This window comes from Tympanuchus pallidicinctus, unplaced genomic scaffold (genome assembly GCF_026119805.1).
Source record: "Tympanuchus pallidicinctus isolate F22 unplaced genomic scaffold, pur_lepc_1.0 scaffold2, whole genome shotgun sequence".
Taxonomy (NCBI): Eukaryota; Metazoa; Chordata; class Aves; order Galliformes; family Phasianidae; genus Tympanuchus; species Tympanuchus pallidicinctus.
The window spans coordinates 2,291,563-2,314,242 of record NW_026294721.1 but is presented as its reverse complement, the minus strand read 5'-3'; the positions used below and the strand labels follow the sequence as shown (position 1 = coordinate 2,314,242).

The 22,680-nt window shown below is 50.7% G+C and overlaps 1 protein-coding gene across 5 annotated transcripts; it reads left to right on the top strand.

Moving 5' to 3' along the window:
* Window positions 1-491: 491 nt before the first annotated feature.
* Window positions 492-22,592, top strand: RNF24 (ring finger protein 24). 5 transcript variants are annotated; one of them, XM_052682477.1, is made up of 7 exons: window positions 501-555; window positions 2,098-3,944; window positions 14,001-14,150; window positions 18,379-18,421; window positions 19,916-19,957; window positions 20,375-20,454; window positions 21,301-22,592. In XM_052682477.1, exons 2-7 carry the CDS (start codon window positions 3,853-3,855, stop codon window positions 21,437-21,439), a joined length of 546 nt encoding a protein of 181 aa, XP_052538437.1. In that variant the 5' UTR covers window positions 501-555; window positions 2,098-3,852; the 3' UTR covers window positions 21,440-22,592. The 5 variants fall into 5 exon arrangements, with proteins under 5 accessions (XP_052538439.1, XP_052538437.1, XP_052538440.1 ...); XM_052682479.1 differs by lacking the exon at window positions 2,098-3,944 and having other exon boundaries at window positions 492-555; XM_052682480.1 differs by lacking the exon at window positions 2,098-3,944 and having other exon boundaries at window positions 536-611.
* Window positions 22,593-22,680: the final 88 nt, after the last annotated feature.

Sequence of the window (22,680 nt, the reverse complement as noted above, 5' to 3'; positions counted from 1 at the left end):
CCATCCCCATGGTCCCCCTATCCCTATTGCTCACGTTAACTCTCCATTCCCCTTGTCCCCTCCCCCCCTGCCATCTCCACTGTCTCCATACCACCCTACCCCCACTGTTCTCCATGTCCCCATGGTCTCCAATGCCCCAATAATGTCCCCACTGTCACTTCGTCCCCGTTATACCTCCCAACGTCCCCATCATCCTCTCCGTGTCCCCACTGACTCCCCCGTCCCCTACGTACCCACATCCCCACTGCTTCCTATGTCCCCATTGTCACCCCATCCCCATCACGGCCCCAACATCCCCATCACCACCAAGATCCCAATAAAGTCCCCATCGTCCCCCAAGCCTCCATTACGTCCCCAACGTCCCCCAGCCGCCCCCCCCCCCCACTTATGACGTCACTCCGCACCACCCCGGGCCGCGCCGCGCATGCGCACTCGGAAGCGCGGTGGCCGTGCCCACAGGCGGGCGGGCGGGCGGGCGGGGTCAGGCGGAGGCGGGGCTCCATCCGGGTCCCTCCCCGCCAGCGGCAGAGCGGCGGCCGGGCTCGGGGCGAGGCGGTGAGTGCGGGCCGGGATGGGGCTGAGGGCTGCGGCTTTTTGGGCACCCCGCGGAGGTACGGAGTCCTCTTTTGTGCTGCTCTTTGTGTTTTCCCTATGGGGCGCGCTCTCTCCCCTAGGGCGGGGATTCCCCCATCCCGTTGCACCGCTCTGTGGGGCAGGGATCTCTTTCCAGCACCCCTGTGGGGCAGGGCCCTGCTCTCCTGCATCCCCGTTGGGCAGGGCTCTCCCTCCAGCATCCCTGTGCTTCAGGGCACCTTCCCCATGCAGTCCTCTACGGGGCAGGACCCCCTTCGTATGCACTGCCCTATAGGGCAGCCCCCCTCTCTATGCTGTCCCCTATGGGGCAGCCGCATCCAGCACTCCCTGAGCAATCCCCTATGGGGCAGGGATCCCTCCAGCACCTCTGTAGTGCAGGACTCCCTCCCTGTGCACTCTCCTATAGTCCCCTCCAGCACCCCAATGGTGCAAAACCCCATCCCTGTGTGCTGCCCTATAGGGCTGCTGCTGCCCTCCCTGCTTTGTGCGTTCCCCTCCTATGCACCCCCCAAGTGCTGTCCTCTGTGGGGTGACAGCACCCCTATGAAGGTCCCCACTTGAAGGCAGCGAGGACACCCCCACCCTGTGCCCACAAGGGATGGCCTTGTCCTGCATTAGGGGTGGGATTAAGCATGGCATGAACCCCACAACCCTCAAAGTGTGGCACAAAGGGACAGGAGACAGTTCCCCACCCTATGTTTTCTCCCTACACCCCAAAAAGAGGATCTCCACCACCGAGCCCCGAGGCAGTGCGCTGCAGCAATGTGCTGTGGGCTGCTTGGGCTAAAAAAAAAAGAAGCCCAGATAAGGGGGAAAATTAAGAAAAAATGAGATTTAGGGATGGAAGCGGTGCAGCGGGGCGGGCGTTCCTGCCATGCAGGCACGTACTGAGTTTGCTGCTTTTGGCACCAGCTGCGTGTCGGTCCCTTAGGACTGTGAGCTGCAGGGGAAAAATGCACCTCTTGGGGTGGGTTTTTTGGTGTTTTTCTTTTTTTTATTTTGTTCTTTTTGCACTTTTTCTGCTCCTCTTTGTTTGGGGAGGAACGCATCTCCCATTCCCAAAACCCTTTGCACTGCGCGTAGTGGGGTTTTGCTATTCCCGTGATGCCCACTAACAAAGCACAGCCGGACCCCGTGAGCCATTCCCCATTGTGCATATGGGGTTTTGTTGTTCTTTTTTTTCCCATTCCCCCCCCCCCCCTCCCCACCTTTGGCAGGAGCTGTGCATTACATACAGCTCTGGCACGCTCCCCGCCTTTGATCTGGAGCTTCCTGCCTGCACAACGTGTTCAGCAGCACGCGAGCAGGGACGCGGACGGGGCTGTTTGCCTCTCCTCATCCCCCCCCCCCTTTATTTCACCCCATAAATCTTGCAGGAGGTGTACTCTGGCTTCCAGGTGTTGGGACACATTTTGTGGGATGTGGGGTGAAATAATGTAAGGTTTGCATGATGTGCTCGCAATGGGACTGAGGATCATTCGTGGGCTTTTATTTTTTTTGCAGGACAGTAAAATGCAAGTTTTTAATACTTCTTCAATATTGGATTCAGTATTGAAAGCTCTATGAGAATCATAGAATCATTGGGGTTGGAAAATACCACTAAGATCATAGGGTCCAACCACTGACCCTTCACTACCATGCCCACTATCCCATGGTTAAGGTTGGAGGAGACCTCTAAGATCACCAAGTCCAACTGTTGACCCGTCACCACCATGCCCACTAGTACTTTTCCTTGTGTTTCTCCAACTTATCCCCCTCCCCCATTCGCACATTCGGTTTAATAGTGAAACTGTAGCCTGAGTTTGTAGCAATGCTTTTATTTTTTTATGATGGGTGTAAACAGAGCAGCCTCGAGCAGTGCTGGGTTAGTGGGGCGACGGGCTCTGTTGCTGTGCTCACAGAGGCTCCAGCTGATGCCTCTGCAGTACAGTGCCATCTGTAGCAAAAATTAAACAGATTTGGCCTGGAGCCTGGAAAGACAACAAACTTTTGGCCTCAGATAACTCAGGGAGGAAGGGTATAGCTCCCAGCAAATGGAGAGCTTGGGGGCAAAGTGGAAGGAACACAAAATGCAGTAATTGGTGTATTTAGAGGGGGGGAAAAAATGAGAGTGGTGCTGATATGGCCATGGTGTGTGCCTGATGCATCTTCATAGAACCATATCATCTAATGAGTTGGGTTGGAAGGGACCTTAAACCCATCCGGTCCCAGGGCTTTTAGCAACGATGGATCGAAATTCCCAGGCATCCTGAGGGCTTCTGTGCTTGTGGATCCCCCTCCCTCTCTGCACCTCTTCATGGAATCGTTTAGGTTGAATAAGACCTTTGGGATCAGCGAGTCCAACTACGGCGGCTGTAGTAGAGAGGATGCGCTGCACGGCCCATCCCACTCCCTTGCACCACAGGACCTCGGTGGAGCTGCTTGAACATCTGCAGTGGGACAGCAGAAGGCATTGCAACCTCCTCTCCGACCCTGCCCTTCGCCTGCTCCCTCAAAGATCCACGTGGCCCCGTTCCGTGGGTGCACAACAGTAGGCATCCTGCAGCCATCCCAGCGTTGACGTGACCTCAGCACGAGGCTTTTGCACTTGGCTGCTCGGTGGTTCCCATGGAAAGCGTGCGTCAGAGCACAGAGGGCGGGGTTTTGGGGAATTCCCCTTGCACTGGGGTGTTTCAGAGCATGGGGGTTCTGTTTATTTTTGTTTCCTGCAATGGCTCATGGAGAAGTCATCGTTTGTTGATGTGTGATAACCTTCCTTTGCTTCCGACGTCCCTGTGCCGTGGCTCAGACTTTGCCTGGGGAGTGACGTGACGTGCTTTGGCTTGGGAAACTCAAGGCTGGAGGTGATGCTGGGAGAACAGCAGCAAGGATGGGCGCTGAGCAGCTGATGGATCTGTGGATGGCCCTGTTTGTTGCAGGGGAGTGGCACCAGAGGGCTTTCAAGGGTCCCTTCCAACTCAAACCATTCTGAGATTCTATGGCAGAAAGCAGCAGCACTGGTGTACGGTTGTTGCCTGTTGTTTTACCTGACAGCCATGCTAAAAATTCATTTTTTAACCTGAGAAGTGGGAGCGTGCTAAGCATCTTCTCTGCATCCAATGTGTGGTACCCAGGTGCTCAGTGGCACTGGAGTCGCATTGTTCTGGTGCTCAGAGCTGCTTTTTCCTCTCCATCACACCTGCAAGTAACTCAGATTTGCGTGTCCTTAATCCCTCATTAGTTCACTGATATCTGCAAGTGGTTGAACCTGAGTGCTTCATGAGGATGGATCAACACAGGGTTGTGATACCGGTGCATGTACCCACACCTCACTGTGGCCCAAACCTGGATGCACACCCGGGCAGCGAGAGGTAATGACCTCATGTTGTGCTGGGGAGGGTAGGTTGGATACTAGAAAAAACTTTTCCAAAGAGTGGTAATGCATTGGAACAGGCTGCTCAGGGTGTAGAGGGCTCACCTTCCCTGGAGTTGTTCCAGAACCGTGGGGATGTGGCAGTGGGGGACGTGGTGAATGGACGTGGTGGGATGGGTGAGGCTGGGCTTGGGGATCTTTGTGCTCTTTTCTGACCTGAGTGATTCATGAAGCGGCCTTGGATGTCTCAGTGCTGCAGCTGACGCCTTGCTCATCCGGCTTAAAGTTTGCTGTCAAAGCACAAGGAGCACACATGGTTTGTTTTGCAGCTTTCTTGCTCCCTGCATCACTGCTTTTGTGAGCAGGACGAGACCGGAGCAAAGGGCTCGTTTGTTTCCATGCTCGCTCCTTCTGCTCTGCGAATGTGGGAAGCAGCCAAGCCCTGCTCCGTCTGGTTTTTATTACCGTGGAGGATCAGGCTGCAGGGATCAGGCTGCTTTTAACTCACAAAGCACCCGGCAGGAAACCACGCCAGTTCCCAAGCAGCGAGAGAGAAACTGAAAGCTGTCGGCCAGGAGATCAGCTTTGAGTTTATTTTAGCTGTTTCCCAACACCGGTGCTCCGGCTGCTTGGAAATAGTGGAGTGTTTCACAGCTCCCTGGCTGGGAAGAGCATTTTTTTGGGGAAAAAAAAAAGCCAACAGCAAACAGCTGTGGGGCTGGAGAGGAGCAGGGAGGTGGATTTTGACCTATCTGGCAGAATGGAAGGCAAAAGGTAAGAGGGTGGGAATGCAAATATCCCATGCGATGGGGTTTGGGGAGCCCTGGTTCATTCTGGTTGGCGCATTATCATAGAGTCATTAAGGTTGGAAATGATTAATAAAGTCCACAAGTCCACCCCACTCCACCATGCCCACTGACCATGGCCCTCAGTGCCACATCTCCACTGTTGTTGAGCACCTCCAGGACCAGTGACCACCAGGACAGCCTGTTCCAATGCATTGCCACTCTTCTGGAGAAGAAACATTTGCTTATATCCAACCTGAAAATGCAAGCGTTGAATATCCAACCATTCAGTGCATCCCATCACTGGAATGGCTCCTCCTGCTTGAAACAATATCCCTGCGCTGTGTCGGGATCACAGTCAGCTCCTTTCTGCTCCGAGCCAGTTTTGCAAACGAGCAAATATTTCTGCCTGCCTTTAAAGATGCGCTTTTGCCATTGTTCTGCAGAAAGCTCTCAGCTGGGCTGGGCTTCCCCTGGGGCAATTTCCTGGCAGATTGGTTATGAAGGCAGCTGCGTTTTTAGTTTTTCTTTTGTTTCCCTTTTGCGAGCTCAGCTGAGCATGTACACATGGCGTGGAACAAAAGCCGGCCCTGATCTGCGCCGGCGCGCGCCCGGCAGCTGGCATAAAAGAGAGGGTGGTCCGGGCTGAAACTGTGGATGGAATGAGTTAGCTTTCTTCTTTTGGATGGAAATTTGGATGTTTTGTATCTTGTATCTGTGCGTGCAAACCCGTAGTGCTGGTGTGAATCTGTGCTCCCATTTTTTTTTGGTTTTTTTTTTGGAGTAATGCTGCAGGGAACTTGCTTTACCAGTGGGGTTGGACTGGATGATCCCAAGGGGTCCCTTCCAACCCCTACGGTTCTGTCATTCTGTAATTTCCAGTCAGATCAGCCCCAAAGCTCAGACCTCAGAGAACAGAAGAGGCTGAGTTTATGCAACCCCTGAAAAGTCCATCCCAAAGCAGATGGGACACTGGTACAGCATCCCCCAGATGGGATCCAGCCCCGTGGACATACTGCAGATGCCCCTTACCCTCATCCAAAGGGCTTTCAGCGCGGGCTGTGCTCTGCTTTTGTTGACATCTGGTTGGAAACTTCTTAAATCCTCTGGCGAGGGGGTAATTCTAATCCCTCTCAATGAGATCAGCGGATTAGTGTCTTATAAAATTGGAGGATTAGCTTGAGCCATTTTTTCTTTATTTTTTTTTTTTCCCCTTCCTTTCTGTGCAGCATCGGGTCATTGCCGTACCGCTACTAAGAGAGATGAGGGGCTTTGCACTTTAAAAAGCTGAACCAAATTATGCGATTTTTCACAAACCAAAGCATTGAAAAGTATATCTTTAATCCTCGCCCATGGATTTTTGTGCAGTATCAGGGTTTTTTTAGCGTGCTGGCATCGCACTGCGTGAAGTCATTCAGCCGTGGATGGTTTGCAGCCTTTGTGCAGGTAGGCGTTGGGCTGAGTTGGAGGGTTTCCTTGAAGGAAATCAGCAAAACTTCTTGGGAGTGGCGTTGCTGATCCTCTGTTGGTTATCACAGAGAGTTCAGGACCCATGGAGAACGTGGCTACGTCATGATGGGATGGAGAAACTCTGCATCGTGCACTTATTACAACCCATGCCTTCGTCACCATGCGATCTACAGCAGCTTTCATGATGCACAATGCGGGTTTTGCTCCAACGCTGCTGCACTGCCTACGTTTGCAGGGTTTCCTCGCGTAGCTCTTTCCTCAACCCACAGCAGCTGTGATCTGGGAATGCCTGGCTGCCGCCCAGAGCTTTTAAATCCCTACAAAGGCAAAGTCATCGCTTCCACTGCCCTAACGAGGCCATGGTGCTCTCACTGAACTGTGCCAGGAGCCGCCGCGGTGACATTTCAGCAGCCTTCATCCCGTGAATTCAGATGTGACTTCATGCAGCGGCCCCGCAGCGTGGAGAAAGAGCTCCTTTCCTTCCCCTGCAGAATGCAGAACGGCACGGCTGCGTAACCCCATCCTCATCATCTCATCCTGGGGCTTTTTTTCTTTGCCAAAAAATGAGCATTTTGCAAATGCAACTTTACATTTTGCTAAGTTGGGGAAGGCGGAGAGTGGGCTGAGAGAGCTACAGTAACGTTAAGAGTGTGAAGATCTGGGACCTCACCGTTTGGTTCTAAAGGATGTGCTGGCCATGCAAGACTGCAATTTAATACTTAAATCAACTCAAATTATCTTTAACTCGTAGTAAAAGCATAAGCAAGGGCTCCTGGGCATCATGTGGTCCCCTGACCTTTAAGGAGATACTCGATGCAGCCCTGTGCTCGTCACTGAAGCAGCTCGTTAGCATCAGTGGTATATTATGCCTTCTAGGAGTTGATTCAGAGTCCAGGAATGCGTGGAGCTCTGACGGCTGTGTTGCATGGCAGGGAGCCTCACTGCTGTCCTTGTCTTGGCAGCCTTGGGTGGAGGGGGGGGGGTGGAAAATAGTCAGCAGGCTTTGTTCAACCTACTGCAAAACAAGAGATAATGGCCTGAAGTTGTGCCTGGGGAGGGTCAGGATGGATGTTGGGAAAAGTTTCTTTGTAGGAAGAATGGTCAAGCACTGGCACAGCTGCCCAGGGAGTGGTGGGATCACCATCCATGGAGGTGGTGAAGAATCGTGGAGATGTGGCACTTGGGGACATGGTCAGTAGGCATGGTGGGATGGGTTGAGGTTGAACTTGGGGATCTTAGAGCTCTTTTTCAACCCTGATGATTCTAAAAGCAACCCAGATGCTAAGCAGCGTTCTCTCAAGCCTTTCTGTGTCAACAGCGGGACCTTAACATTTGTCTGTACTAATTGAGGGTTAAATTGAGGAGGAAACCATGTATAAAGCAATTTCTTTGGGTGAAATGATAAGTTTGGGCAGAAGATGCTCAAAGTGCTTCTCTGTCACCTCCTGGCTATCAACACCCATGGACTCTTGGTGTTCTCCATCTCACTGCAGTCATGGAATCGTAGAATCACCAAGGTTGGAAAAGACCCCCGAGATCAACCAGTCCAACCATCCACCTATCCTCAACATCCCCCACTAAACCGTGTCCCTCAGTGCAACATCTAACATTTCTTGAACACCTCCAGATTCCACCACCTCCTTGGGCTGCCCATTCCAGTGCCTGAACACTCTTCTCAGAGAAGCATGCAGAACAGGAGGACAGGGGATTTTCAGTGACCCCAAATGCTTTGCAGAATCCATTAGCAGAGCAGAACGAATGCTGAAAAATTTCCCTAAAACCCAGTAATTTTGTTAAACCAGAGGAAGGGCAGGCCAACTTCACAACTCCTTTTTTTTCTGTAGATAACAGGAAAAATACCATATGATGGTGACATGGTGACAGTATATATTCCCAGGAGTCTGAGGTTTGGGTTATTTGGGTTTTCCCAAAGAGTTTTTGGTGCTGTCAGCATCTTAACATCCAGGCCTCACAGAAATATTGAGGCTTTTGGGGTTGCTGTTCCTTAGGGTTTGTTGGTGATTTGGGTTTGGTGTCCAGCTTTTTGCATCAAGCTGCTTGTTCTTGTGACATTTCTTACATTACTTATTATAATACTTATATTACTTATTTATTACTTTCTTATATTTTTGTGAAAATTAAGAGAATGGATCCACTGACAGCATTTTTTTGAGGGCCAAAACCCAGGTTCTGGGCTTGAAGAGAGCAGCAGGCAGTAACATAAAGGCTTTTTTTTCCTTTTTTTTCCATTAAAGGGGCTTAGGAAGCAGGGGTGAAAGGATCTCAGGGGGTTATAGAATCCATCTGCTTGTCAGTGTTAAAGAATGGAGAAAGCTGGTTGCTTTTTTGCTTTGCAGAAAGTGATTTGCTTTTGTTTAGCATGGTGAGGTTGTCTCAATCAAAGCCAGATTGTTTTGCTAGTAAGGATATCTTTGGAGCATCTGTTGTCTGCATCCCTCTGCTCTTGTCATCCAGATGTAATTTACAGTCCATACAATCATAGTATGGCTTGGGTTGGAAGGGAGCTCAATGATCATCAAGGCTGAACTCCCTGAATGGCTTTGGTTGGAGAGGACCTCAGCGATCATCTAGTTCCATTTTCCATGTGTTTCAACGCTGGGTTTCGGCTGGTGGAGCTTCCAAAAAGCCCATTAATTGGGGAAAACCCAGTAAATCAGGAAATTAGCACCTGAACAAAGGATGAGGCATGGTTCCAGGGTGAGCACCGCGAGGGATGCTGCCAGGAGACGCAGCACATCCTTTCCCACCGCATCTTGAGCTCAGCAGATCGTGACATTGCATCTGGGACAGAGCCACGTGCCAGGTAAATGGGGAAAAAAACTCCACAGAGCCAAAGGGAGAAAATTCCTCAAGCATTATCTCATCACGGAGCTGCAATTGAACCGTATTTGGACAATCTGTGTGCATCCAGCATCCAGCGTCGGTTTCCCGAATGCAGAGCTCCGGACACACGGATCCTGTGGCCACTTGATGAACTTCCTGTGGCTTTACCAAAACTCACTGCATTGCCTGGAAATTCCAGCAAAACAATTGCCAGAGCAGCCCAACAGCTGGCTGCTTTCCTCCTTCCTGCTGCCGTCATCCAAGGGCAGCCCAAGCAGCACAAACGCTGGGTTAGCCTGGATAAAAAAGCAACAGTGTTTGTTTTGTTTTGTTATTGTTATTTATTTTACCTTTTCTTTTTTTTTTTTTTGTCTTTTTTTCCTGGAATTTGCAAGATCTGCCTCAGCAACAGCGTGGAGCTGATGTAAGCTCAGCAATGGGAGCTTCTGCTGACCTATTTTCTGCATCTTTCTGCACCAGCAGCACTGAAAACCTTCTCCCATGTAAAGGTGCGCTTTGAAGGTCACAGTGACTGCTCAGCCAACTGAAAAGCATCCCAGAAACTCACCGAATAGCACAGCACTGCTGGTGAAGCTGCCTTGGTTTTTTTTCTTCCATTTATTATTTGTTTGAAGACTTTTAGACCTTTCTGCTGGCTGATCTCTTCACTGTATTTCCACACTGAGGGGGTTAAATCTCAGCGCTCAGCATCGTCTAACCGAGGAGCAAAGCCAGGGAATTTTGATTCCTGTTCAAAAAGCATCAAATTCTCTCTTGAAGGGAGGGAAATGGGGATCAAAGGTCCGGAACGGCTCCTGCTGTGAGTCCAGTTGGATTTCTTGCTTGTGCATGCACCAACGACCAGCGTGCAGCCAAAATGGGGAAAATGAGCAGCTTTTGTTCCATCTGACAAGAGGTTTTATGGCGTTGGTGACCCAGCTGCAGTCCCACGTTGGGCAGCATCCTCCTGGACGAGCATTGCTGCTGTTTCAGGTTGGAAAGCTTCTCCGAAAGAGTGGTCAAGCACTGGCACAGCTGCCCAGAGAGTGGTGAAGTCACCGTCCCTGGAGGTGTTTAAGAGCACGGGGATGTGGAGCTGAGGGATGTGGTCAGTGGGCACGGTGGGATGGGCTGGGCTTGGGGATCTCAGTGCTCTTTTCCAACCTTAATGACTCTGTTGTGGTGGTGGCGATGGCTTGCTGGTTGGACTAGGTGGTCTTCTCCAGGCTTAATGATTCTAAGGGACATCAAAGATCATCTTGTTCCAACCAGGGCTATGATGTGGATGAGAGCTTCCCTCCAGCCTGCTGGCTGCCCGTCGCTGTCTCCCTGCTGGTGTCAAAGTGCCCAGAAAGGGGAAAGTCTGGAAGTCATCCCACTAAGCACACACAATGAATAACATTTATGTTGTGGATTTATCGCATGGAAGAACGCCCTGCTCCGCAGCTGACACCAACCTCGGGAATGTTGTGCATTCATTTTAACTTCCACCCAAGTTAACAGCCGAGCTTTTGGGTCAACTTGTGTGAAACACTTTGTGGATTTGTGCCAATGCCTTTGGAACAGGAGATGTGTGCCTGTTACCCAGCCAACCAGATGTGCTGTTGACCCCCAAACCAGCCCTCCACCTGGGCTAAACTTAATATAATGCTCAATGCTTGCATGGCCCATTTATGCAGTGGTAAGAATTAATAATAATTTAAAAAAAAATACATCTCCCAGCAGTTCAGTGCAGGTCTGGTCCCCCCTTGCTGCAGTTCCTCAGTGCAGGAAGATAATTGCCAGCCTTGCTCATCGCTTTGAGATCTTCTGATGAAAGCTGCATGTAAGAGGCTGGCTGTGCTTATTCAGCGCATTAAGTGCTTGCTGTTATTATAATAGGGATTAATTTGGCTGCGTGGCTTATTTGGGTTTGCCTTTAACTGCCTGGCTTGTAATCAGAGCAAAGTGAATGCTGCTGGAGCTTCGTTTCCTGACTTCCCTGCTTGTTCACCTGGCATTAACCATCACTGGGGTTTTAATTAACATGTACAAACCAGCATCTCCTGCTGGGAATTTGGGAATTTCCTACTCCAGACAGGATCCCTCCCCACGGGGAAGTCTCATCCCTATCACAAGGACGCTGAAATCCCTTTCATTTTGTAAGCCATCACGTCTTTCAACAAACGTCTTCATGGGAAAATCTGATTTTCCCTCCTTTGGTTTCATCCTGGCCGTTGTATCGGCACTGTGTGGTTTTATGGTTTTGATGGGTTGATGGTGGTCTTTTCCAACCATAATGTTTCTATGATTCTGTGATATTATTTTGTCCAGCCCACCCTCGGGTCTCTGATAGGGCATCCCTGGTTTGGGGTTGTTTCACTCTTTTCCCCAGGTTTATCCATGTGCAGGTCAATATTTCAAGCCAGGAGCATCCAGCATCTTCCTGCCCACCGAAGTGGAGCTGACCCAGCCCAGGGGCATTTTCCAGGTCCTGTTTTGCCCCAACGTGGGTGTTGGGGACCCTCGGTTGGGAGAACACAGCATGAAGGCTTTGGTTTTGCCTCAGAAAGCAGCCGTCCTTCCCTACGGCACTTTTTATTTCTTTTGGCTGCGCTCTTGTAAAGCTGGAGCAGATTAAAATACGGTCCTCCCCTACCACGCTCCCAACAAAAACAAAACAAAACAAAACAAAAAGAAAACCAAAAGCTTGGCTCCTCAAAATCATCCGATTTCAGTCCTTTTAAAGTTAACAGTTTCCTGGATCCCTGCACAGGATTTTTTAGCTTCTCATTTGGTCGCAGGACCAATGTAGAGGATGAACCCGTTGCATGTTCCTTGTGTGCCTAGGGACTGTCCAAAGGAGAATGAGCCCCTGTAGGAGATGATGGCTACTTTGGGGGCATCCTTTTGGGGCAAAATACTGATAACACTAGAAAGATGGAGCTCTCATTGCAGAGATCTTTGAAGGGCTCGGCTTGTTTTCCTATGGCTTTGGGCCAGCTGTGGTGATTTGAGGCCCTGGAGCTTGTCCAGAGAAGGGTAACAGAGCTGTGAAGGGACTGGATCTCAAGTCTTAGGAAAGACAGCCAAGGAACTGGGATGGGTCAGATTGGAGGAGAGAAGGCTCCAGGGAGACCTTATGGCTCTGTACGAGACCCTGAAAGGAGGTTGAGGTCAAGTGTGGGTCGGCCTCTTCTCCCACGTAACAGTGATGAGAGGTGTTGGCCTCATGTTGTGCCAGGGAAGGTTCAGGTTGGATATCAGTGGTGATGCATCTGCATAGCTGCCCAAAGAAGTGGTGGAGTCATCATCCCTGGAGGTGCTCCAGAACCGTGGAGATGTGGCACTCAGAGATGTGGCCAGTGGTCATGGTGTGGGTGGGTTGGACTTGGGGATCTTGGAACCCTTTCCCAACCTCAGTGATTCTGTGATTCTATGGTTCTGTTTCTATTCTGTTTGAGCAAAGCCATGGAAGTTCAGGGTCTAGATGAGATTGCCCAAAATGCCCAGACACCACTACTTTGTTCTCAGTTCACCATCAGCACTGCCTGTAGCCCTCAGTCTGATTAGGAGGAATGTTACGAGGAGTTTAAAACAGAAAGAATCAGTCCTGTGCTGGTTGGTTGCACTGTTTCTTCTTGGAGATCTCTGCTTGGTTTGAGTGCTTGGTTCAGTATTGAATTGTTTTGTGGATAGGGCTCAGTGCAGTGTCCCAGTACTTGGTACCAGGGTGCACTGTGGTGTTTGCATCCCCTTTTAATTCCCTTAACTCTCTCACCCTACAGAAACAACTCAGTTCTTCGAGGCAAGTGCCACAGCTGCAGAGTCTCCTGTGCATTCTGGTGATGGGGACAGGATCCATCCATGTTGATCAACTTGGTTGAGTTGAGTTGTGCTAGTAGTAGGATGGAGCTCCTGTTGTAGGGACTTTTGTAGGGCTTTGGTTGAGTTGAGTTTGGGTTAAACTCTGTATATATAGGTGCTGCTTTGCTGTGGAACTGTGCCAGCAGCACTCGATGGTATGGGTAATTTCCAGGAGTTCCCCTTTCTTCTGAATGCTGAATTCATCCCTTCTGGGAGTCCCTGGTTCACTGCAGGTGAGTTGGACTACATGACCTTTAAAGGTCCCTTCCAACTCATATGATTCTATGATGAATCCAGGCCATCCATCCAGGCTGGATGTGGCTCTGGGCAGCCTGGTCTGGTGGTTGGTGATCCTACCTGTGCCAGGGGGATTGAAACTGGATGATCCTTATGGCCTTTTCAACCCAGGCCATTCTTTGATTCTGTGATGACTCCAGCAACCTGCAGCTCAGATCTGGTGCTTTTCAGCTTTCATTCCTCAGGATATCCTTACCCAGATCCCATGCTTTTGCCCCATCCTCACTTCCTCCCCAAAACCCACATCCACACACAGCTGAAAACTCCCTGCTTTGGGGGAATTTTGTTGTTCCTCAGGGCATTTAATCTGCAAAACAGGCTGCAGGTGGTTTCCCCATGTGTTGTGAAGCTGGCACTGCCCACCTCCCGTGGGCAGTAACTGATGAAAGGAAAACCAGATAGGGTTTGTGACTTCCTCCTTGAAGCTGCGGGTGGGGAACTTTGTGTCTGGCCAGAGATGTTTGTGGATATTCAAGGCTGAACGGCTCCGCGCTGAAGATTTGACAGCAATGCAAAGTCATTGGGCTGCTCTTCCACCTGGTTCCAGAATGAATTTGATTGAAAAAGGGACATTGGGGGTGTGCTGAACATGCCTCCAATCCATCATCCCACAGGAGAAGGGATGGGGCTTGTGCTGATGCTGGAGGTCGCTCGTTGGTGTGCATACTCTGCAGGGGAATTTCTGCAAAGTGAGGGATTGGCCTTGGAAGCCGCCAGAGGGGAGGGGAAGGAGAACTTTCCTCAGGGCCTCCCATGCTGCCGACCCTGCAGACAGAGCCTCACGTCCTTCTGTTTTCTCCCTTTCCTCACAGCCTACCCATGAGCTCAGATTTCCAGCATTACAGTTTCAGGATGCCGAACATCGGGTTCCAGAACCTGCCTCTCAACATATATATCGTGGTTTTTGGCACGGCCATCTTCGTCTTCATCCTCAGTTTACTGTTCTGTTGCTACTTGATCAGGTAAGAGAGCTGCCCTGGCTTTCTGCAGGAGGTGACCCCCTTCAGGTGAGGACATCCCACAAAGTGTTCAGTGGACAAATTGTTCCTGTTATCCAGCATCGAATCAAAATGGCTTAGGTTGGAAGGGACCTTAAAGATCACTGAGTTCCAGCCTGTGGACTTAGGCTGCTCTTGCAACCCTCAGGAAACGTGTGTGGTAGGCTTCAATCTGGGTGCAGAAGTAGGATGAGAGGTGATGGACTTGAAGTTGCAGCAGGAGAGGTTCAGGTTGGATGTTAAGAAATATTTTCTCTCCAAAGGAGTGGTCAGACAGTGGAGAGGGCTGTCCAGGAGGACAGTGGAGTCCCCCATCCGTGGATGTGTTCAGGAACCATGGAGATGTGGCACTCTGAGAGACAGTGGGCACAGTAGGGATGGGTTGGGGTTGGACTTGGGGCTCTTGGAGCTCTTTTCCAACCGTGATTCTGTAATTCTATGGAAGTACTCACCCACGCTGGAAGAAATCGATGCGTTGGTCAGGAAGCGACGGCGTCACCTTTCTGCAGGGAGCTTCATCCTCTGGTGTGGTGACAGCTTGATGTGACCCATGAGATAGTTTGTATTTCCCATTCTAAGCAAAGAACGTGCTCAGCACTCTGCGTCACGGCGTTCAGATTCAGAGCAGCACCATCCATTGCATCTCAGAGTGAACAGTTCCACAGGCAGTAAAAACAGCAGATGAGTAGTTTTGGGAACTCTTACATGGGCATGAAGCGTGGTTAGCCAGGTGGCCTTCTCCAAAAGACTCAAAAGCCGTGCTTTGTGGCTCCTGCTTTCTGCTTAGTGTTTCAACACGTCTCCCTCTTTAATGAGTAACTTGTGTACTGTGCACTTAAGAAATGTTTAATACCTGCTCCGTTCGTTACTGTACACAAATTGCTCATTGAACAAAGCCGTTTGGAGATTAATGATGCAGGGGTGATTTGTTGACCTGAGCGATGGGGAAAAGGAAGGGAGATGGTTGTTCCTATTTGGGGTGTGCTTTAATTATTTTACAGGCTGCTGGGGGGGGGGGGAATTAAGCCACTAATTGAGAAGCGAAATCCCTTTTGCTGGAGGGAAAATGGAAGGCAGGTGGGGGAAGATTGGGAATCGAGGCAAATTTGGTGATGTGCAAACGGTGCTCAGAAGGCTGAAGGCTGTATTTTCCCCAAGTAGAGCGGAATCTATATGGCTTCCCTGCAGAACTGAGAGGTGTCTGGACTTTCAGAGTGTTTTCCTGGGCACCGGGTCTTGCTGGGTGTGTTCTGCCCCGAAGAAGAAACAACAAGTAGTAATGTCTGGGAGATCAGGCCAGAAAATCTTTAAATTTAGAAGTTGGAGGCGTGTTGTAAGAGAGAGGGTGAGTAACCACAGGGAGAAGCCAGCGAGGGAAGTGGTGAGTTCTGTCTCTTGCTGTCTTTAAAGGAAGACAGAGTGCCCTCCTGGAAGAGGCGTCTTGGCTCCCACTCCCAGAAGTAACGAAGTGCTGTCTAATGACCCGTGATAGACAGGAGGCTGGATTAGATCACCTCATGATCCCTTTATAGCCCTTAACTGTTGCGAGTCAGTGAATCAAACCAGCAGCACCAGCAGCTCTGGGGTTGGAAGTCCTGCATGCCCAAAGCAGCCCCGTGCCCTGGATTTGGGCTGTGCTGTTGTTCCCCTGCAGCACTCACCACCTCCTTTGGATTTGCCACAGAGCTGAGCTCCCACATCTCAGCTTGGGTGAGGTTTTTTAAGCTTGAGGGTCAGCTTGTAGCTGGGCAGTGGGTAAGGACTATGCACAGAGCACCCCAAGTGATTGCTTTCGGATGGGTCAACCTCAGTGCTCCACTGCTGTGGCAGTGAATGGCGCTGCTGGAGCCTGGCTGCATAGCAAGCAAATACCCAGAGCTCTGCAGGATTCCATAGGAGGATTGGATATACGAAGCAAGATATTGAACTCAAGTTGGATTTCTCCCCCTCCTGAACCAGCTGCTAAAGCCTCCTGGATTACTGCACGCATTCCTGACCCCTTCTACATGGCTTTAACATGGGGTCACAGCTGGAGGCTGCAAAAGGTGAGGTGTTAATTTAATAGTGGGTCAACCACATCCTCATAGAGAAGCAGAGCACTGAGTGCACACTGTGCATCCTCTCCCTCCTGGTCTGCAGCTCGCACATCTGCAAGAGCTGGGCTAACAGCAAGCAGATCTCGTGGGATTTGAGATGGTAGGGATTTAATGGGGCTGGCTCAGAGCGGGGCTGGGTGTGAGCTCCAGCCAAAAGAAAGGAGAGAAGGATTGCTGCAGAGCTCTGCTGCACAGCGTGCGTCCCTCCCCCCTGGCAGCCGCCTTCAGACGAGAAATAGGGAAAAGGAAATGAAACTTTGCTGGAGCTGTCTGTGTCTGCTCTCTGCTGCTGCTTTCGGAGGATAAGGCTGCAAGAAGGTATAGGCTGGGATCTGTGGGCTGAGGTCAACTGGATGGGCTTCAGCAAGACCAAGTGCTGGGGAGGCTGCATCTCAAATGCTGCGTTCAGTGTTGGGTCCCTCTCTAAGAGAAGGACATTGAGGTTCAGGATTGTGTCCAGAGAAGGGCAGCAGAGCTGTGAGGGGATCTGGAACACAAGTCTTCTTTTGTCTCCTGAAGAGTGGTGAGTCATACAGTCTCAGAATCACAGAATGGCCTGGGTTGAAAAGCACCATAGTGATCATCCAGTTTCAACCCCCCGCTATGTGCAGGGTCACCAACCAGCAGACCAGGCTGAGGTATTGGCACAGCTGCCCAGGGAGGTGGTGGAGTCACCATCCCTGGAGGTATTCCAGAACTGTGGAGATGTTGCACTTGGGGACCTGGTGGAGATGGGTTGGGCTTGGGGATCTTAGAGCTCTTTTCCAGCCTTCATTATTCTGTGAAGGGGATAGACCCTGTAGCAGGGTCTGTTGTGATAGGAGCTGGGGAAACGGTTTCAAACTAACAGAAGGGAGATTTGGACAGGGTTTAAGGAAACCCTTTTTCGCAGTGAGGGTGGTGAGGAGCTGGCACAGGTTGCTCAGAGAGGCAGTGGGTGCCCCATCCCTAGGGACATTCAGGTCAGGCAGGATGGGGCTCTGAGCTCCTGATGGAGCTGTGGGTGTCCCTGTTCGCTGCAGGGAGTGGGACCAGATGGCTTTAAAGATCTCTTCCAACTCGAATGATTCTACGATTCTATGATTTCCTCTGTGTTTTGATCTGTTGCCATGTATTTGTGGCAGATGTGTGGCTAGCAGCAGTGGCTGGAATTCCTGCAGGGTCACAGCTCCTGGCACAGGGTGGATGCTCACCACGGCCTGGGGGCTCACATTACAGCAGTTGTGTGGGGTGGGATGGACCCATCTGGCCCAGGATCCTCTCTCTGAGCCCAGCCAAAGCCACGTGCTCAGCCTGTGGATGCCTCCCCCAGAGCTCTCCCTGCTCCACGCACCTTGCACGCTTGACTGTTCATACTGCTCATGTGCTCATGCTGTTCTCAAGAGGTTTTTAAGCAAAGTTATCCCATGCAAACCTTCCCACATAGCACCCGCACCCATCTGGCAGCACTGAGCTGCTTTTCCCCCTTGTCGGCTGTCTCCAGCAGCAAATTTCCCTTTTCCTATCTGTCTTCCATAAGCAGTTTCCCAGCCTCAGGGCTCCTTGTGAACAGAGCTGGTTCCATCCCACTTGCTCCACTCTCTGCACATTGCTGCCAGGCCCATCCTTCCTATTCCAATGGATTTACCCTTGGCTTTTAGGTCACCCAATTTCTGAGAAGCATCTTCAGAGAAGGCGTCTTGAGCTCCAAACCAGGGCTCCAGAGCTGCCTTCCTGCATCCCTAACCAACCTCTGCTGCATTAAAGTGCATATTTTTGGTGTTGTTGTTGTCTTTTTAATTCCAGCATTTTTCTAGAGGGATCTTTGCATGCTAATAGGATGGAGATATGTATTTTTACATCATTTTTACATCTTGATGTTTGCATGGAAAATCGGGGAGTTCAGAAAAGGGAAATTGTGGGAGGTCCTGTGCTGACAGCTGGATGGAGATGTCATGTTTCCAGCTAGGTACAAAATCCCAGCCCAGACTCTTGAAATGAATGCAGCATTTCAGGAAAGAAAGAAATGATTCCATAGGAGAGGGAGGGAAATGGAAGGGGGTGTTGGGATGTTGTGATGATCCTCATTTTCACTTTTCTGTCTGTTTTAATTCCAGGCTCAGACATCAAGCACACAAAGAGCTTTACGCCTACAAACAGGTGAGGTGATGAACAGTCTCCTCCCTTCTCCTCCCTTCTCCTCCCTTCTTCTTCTCTTCCCTTCTATTCTGTTCTTTTTTCTCACTTCTTCTTCCTCCTTCTTCTTCCTTCTTCCTTCTCCCCTCTCCCTTCTAGATTGGCTGACAACCAAATCCACCTAAAGGCTGTGAGTTCCTTGGTGTTAACACCTTTAGGTTGTGCTTTCAATCCCATTGGGAGGTTCTCTTCCTTGGAAGAGAAGCTGTTAATGGAACCAACTCACCTGGTTTGAAAGATCTTCAGGGTCACCGTGTCCAGCCCACCTGCTGAGTGCCACCACTGCACCACATCCCTGTGCTCCTCAGTCCCCACACATCATGCTGCTGATGCTCTGATTTGGGATTTTCCTGCCAGCTGGGCACCCCATGAGCATCCTGAGCTGCCTGTGGTTGCCTTCAGGTGTTGGCCCTTCAGGGGCAGGTCTTGGTGCCATCAGTTGGATGCAACCCAGGGTTGAGCCCAGAGGCAACAGAAGGGCTCAGCAGGAAAACAAAATAATAGAAATAGAGGTATTTTAAAACAGTCTAAAGTAAGAGTCAAGTCCCAGGAGCGTGGCTGCAAGATCCCCATATGGTGGGGACATTTCCCACCTTGGAGCCCCCTGGAGACCTCAGGGCTTTCCAAACCTTTTGTGAACAGTAACAGCATCACAGCTGGAGGTCAGAGCAGCCACAGCTCTCCTGGGCAGCACATCTCCTGCTCTTGTGTGCAGCCACCCACACAGAGGTGAAAATAAACACAGGTTCCCACTGATGCATCCTGTTTTCTTCAGGGTTTGTGTCATTTTTCTGCCTCCATCATTCAAGCAGGAAACCTACTTGACATGGGATTGGGCTGATATGGTGTTGTGTATGGTGTTACAATGTGGGGAACCCCCTGGGGAAGGGGTGGAAGTGAAGCTGTACACCACAGCTCGTTCCCCCTGTGCCAGCCCAGGAGGTCTGAGTGCAAGAGGAGACCTCCTGGGTTGTGTCCTCTGATCATTTTATTTGTTTCTTTTGTGCTTTTTGGGTCATTTTTGTGCTCACCCTGTCCTTGCACTGGGTTGAGAACCATCTGTAGGTGGTTTCTGGCTCCTCTGGGGTGTTAAATGAGATCACTGCAGCTGTTACAGCACCAGAGTGCTCGTGGTTGTGTATTTGCAATGACAATCATTGCTGATAATATCCAGCAGAAGTCATGGTTTGGTATGCTTTTAGATTTTAGGCTACTTCTATGCTCTGTCTGCTGTTGTGCTGTAGAAGACCTCACCCTATACCCAGATCTGTGTACGGAGCTTTGCACTGCACACAGCTGGGGAGAGGCTGGGACTGAAAGCAGAGGATTTTCATTACAATCAATGCAGTGGAAAGGGAAAATGTAATAGAAATGGGTTGCAAGATGTGACTTAAGGAGATCTGAGATGCTGGAAACGCGTGTTAAAAGCAGCATCCTGACCCCACCTCTGCCTTGCAGGTAATACTGAAGGAGAAGGTGAAGGAGTTGAACCTACACGAGGTGAGTCCATGTGTGGGTTTGCTTCCAGGGGGGGGTTCATGGCATCCAGACCTTGCGTGGTCCTCACTGCACAACCCTCGAGCAAATTGATGGGATTTTGCTCTGCAAGTGAAACTTTGGGCTCTGGGAAGTTTCCCCAGCAATTAGAAGGCAGATTAAGCCTAAATTGAGCTTTAAACTTCCTTTTATCGCTGTTTAATGACCTCTGGAGGTGCAGGACTTACCACCCCCAGGCTCACAACCCGGGGCTGCACAGAGCTGTGCTAAGCCACGCTCTGTCACACTGCCAAGCCAACCCACGAGGCAAAGGGCCCTTTTTGTTTTTAATTTCCATGACCAAAAGCAATGGGATGAGACAGAGATTGTTGGGGAGCGTTGCCTCGGTTTTGCCGCTGACTTTGTGTGACTTGCTTTCAGATCTGTGCCGTTTGCTTGGAGGAATTCAAGCCCAAGGACGAGCTGGGGATCTGCCCGTGCAAACATGCCTTCCACAGAAAGTGAGTGCAGCAGGCCTGGAGCTGTTATTTACAGCATCACAGAGCGGGAGGCTCAGAAGGGACCTCAGGAGATCCCCTATTGCTAAGATTCCCTCTCAGCGTTCTGTCCCCCTGGTGAACAGCCCCAGGGCTCTCAGCGTTTCCTCCTATGGAAGATGCTTTGGTCCCTGTTGCTTCTGTGGCCTTCTGCTGGGTTCTCCCAGCAGTTCCCTGTCTGCCTGGAATCGGGCAGCCCAGCACTGAGTGCGGTGCTCCAGGTGGAAAATCCCATTATCGGATACCTTGGAGCATTTGGAGCAACAAAAGCATTTGGAGCAAAAAAAAAGAGCTGGTTTCTGTGTATTTATTTGCATTTTATAAGGTTGGATGTGGCTCTGAGCAGCCTGCTGTGGTGTTTGGAGACCCTGCACGTAGCAGGGGGGTTGAAAGCAGATGATCATTGTGGTCCTTTTCAACCCAGGCCATTCTGTGATTTATGATTCATTCAGTCGTAGGATCATTAGGCTGGGAAAGACCTCAAAAACCACCACATATAGAGCAAATATATACATTATCACAGAACCACAAGGGGTCAGAGTGGACTTCTGGAGATCATCCAATCCGACCCTTGTGTTATATGTTATTATAAGTGATTATGCTCTTGATTTATGTCATGTAGTTGTTCTACATGATGTATTTATGTATATATTTTACATATAAAGGTACTTAAATGATGAATTAAGAACGTACCGTTAACAACACTGCAAAGAGGGGGATGAAAATGGACCAGACCTGGCACGTGGCTGTGCCAGAAGGGTGCTGCTTTGGGATCCTTATGACCTATCTGTGCTTTTTTTCCCCCCCCAGGTGCCTCATCAAATGGCTGGAGGTGCGCAAGGTCTGCCCGCTCTGCAACATGCCGGTGCTGCAGCTGGCACAGCTGCACAGCAAGCAGGACCCAGGCCCTCCTCAGGGTCCCCTACCTGGAGCAGAGAACATCGTATAGCTGTGCATCAGCACGGACTGCCCCGGGGTACCTGGAGACGACCAAAGCACTACGGCACCAGCAAAGGAGCCAAGCTGGGGACGGGAGGATGGAGAGCTGAGAGCACTTTAGGGAAGTAGCATCCCTGCGCCCCAAAACGGTGCTTGGCCTCGGAATGGGGTTTTCCTCAGTGGGAACAAGGAGCTCAGTGACTGTCGGGAAGCCTCAACGTGATGCCTTGGGATGGAGCTGTGCCTGAATGCACTCATCCCCCTCTGAGCATCACCCAGGAGAGCCGGTGTCCGTCCCGCGCGGTGCTGTGGGCTCAGTGCCATCCAAGGGGGGAGTTTTTCACCCCCGATTGCCATCCCTACTGAGGATTGCAGTTTCTCCTCCCAAAGGGCCGCCCAGGGTTTGGAGCCGGGTGCTTTTTGGGGTGGCTTCCCCCCCCGTTCCCCTGCTCAGTGCCAAGGGCTACCTCAGGGCTCCCTTCATCCCCGCCATGGGGCAGAGCATCTCCCATTGGTGCAACCACCTGGCATCACAGCAAGGTGGGGGCAAACCCTGCCCTTTGGGTTCACGTTGAGCCTGGCTCTTTAGGTTTCCAAGCACGGATGGCTCAGCATCACCCAAAGTCCCTCCCCGAGTGCCAAAGCTGCTGGGGGCTGCACCACCCCCTCCTCTCCTTTCACCCCATGGGGTAAATTCAGCCCTTTTCCAGGCATCGTTCCCCACCCCCCCCCAACCCTGCAGCTCTTTATGGGGGAGGGGGGGGGTCCCAGTTTTACCCCACAGCGGGGCTGGGTGGGCTCTGGGGGGGTCCCTCCTGTACAGACCCTGCGACTCCCAAGCCTGTTTATGGAGCGTGGAGCCTCATAGACGTCTTTGTACACTACAAATTCTGCAGCAGAATATTTTTTTAAAAACGTTTGCTGTTTTTTTTTTTTTGGTTTTTCTTTTTTTTTGGAGGGGGGAGGGAGGTTTTTTTTGTTGTTGTTGTTTTGGGGGGCTTTTTTTTTTTTTGTAAGCTCTATTTTTGTATATTTAATTGCTGTTTCAAGATTCTAACGCGTCTTGTTTTGCTAATCACACTATTCTTAAGGAAAAAAAAAAAAGCAAAGGAGGAGGTTTGCATGTGATTTGACTTGAAATGTAAATAAAGGCAGGTTTTGGATGCAGGGTGTGTTTGAAGGGGGGACCGTGGCCACGGGGAAAGGATCCCATCCCCAACACCTCGCTCTGTGCTGTGTCTGCACGGCCTG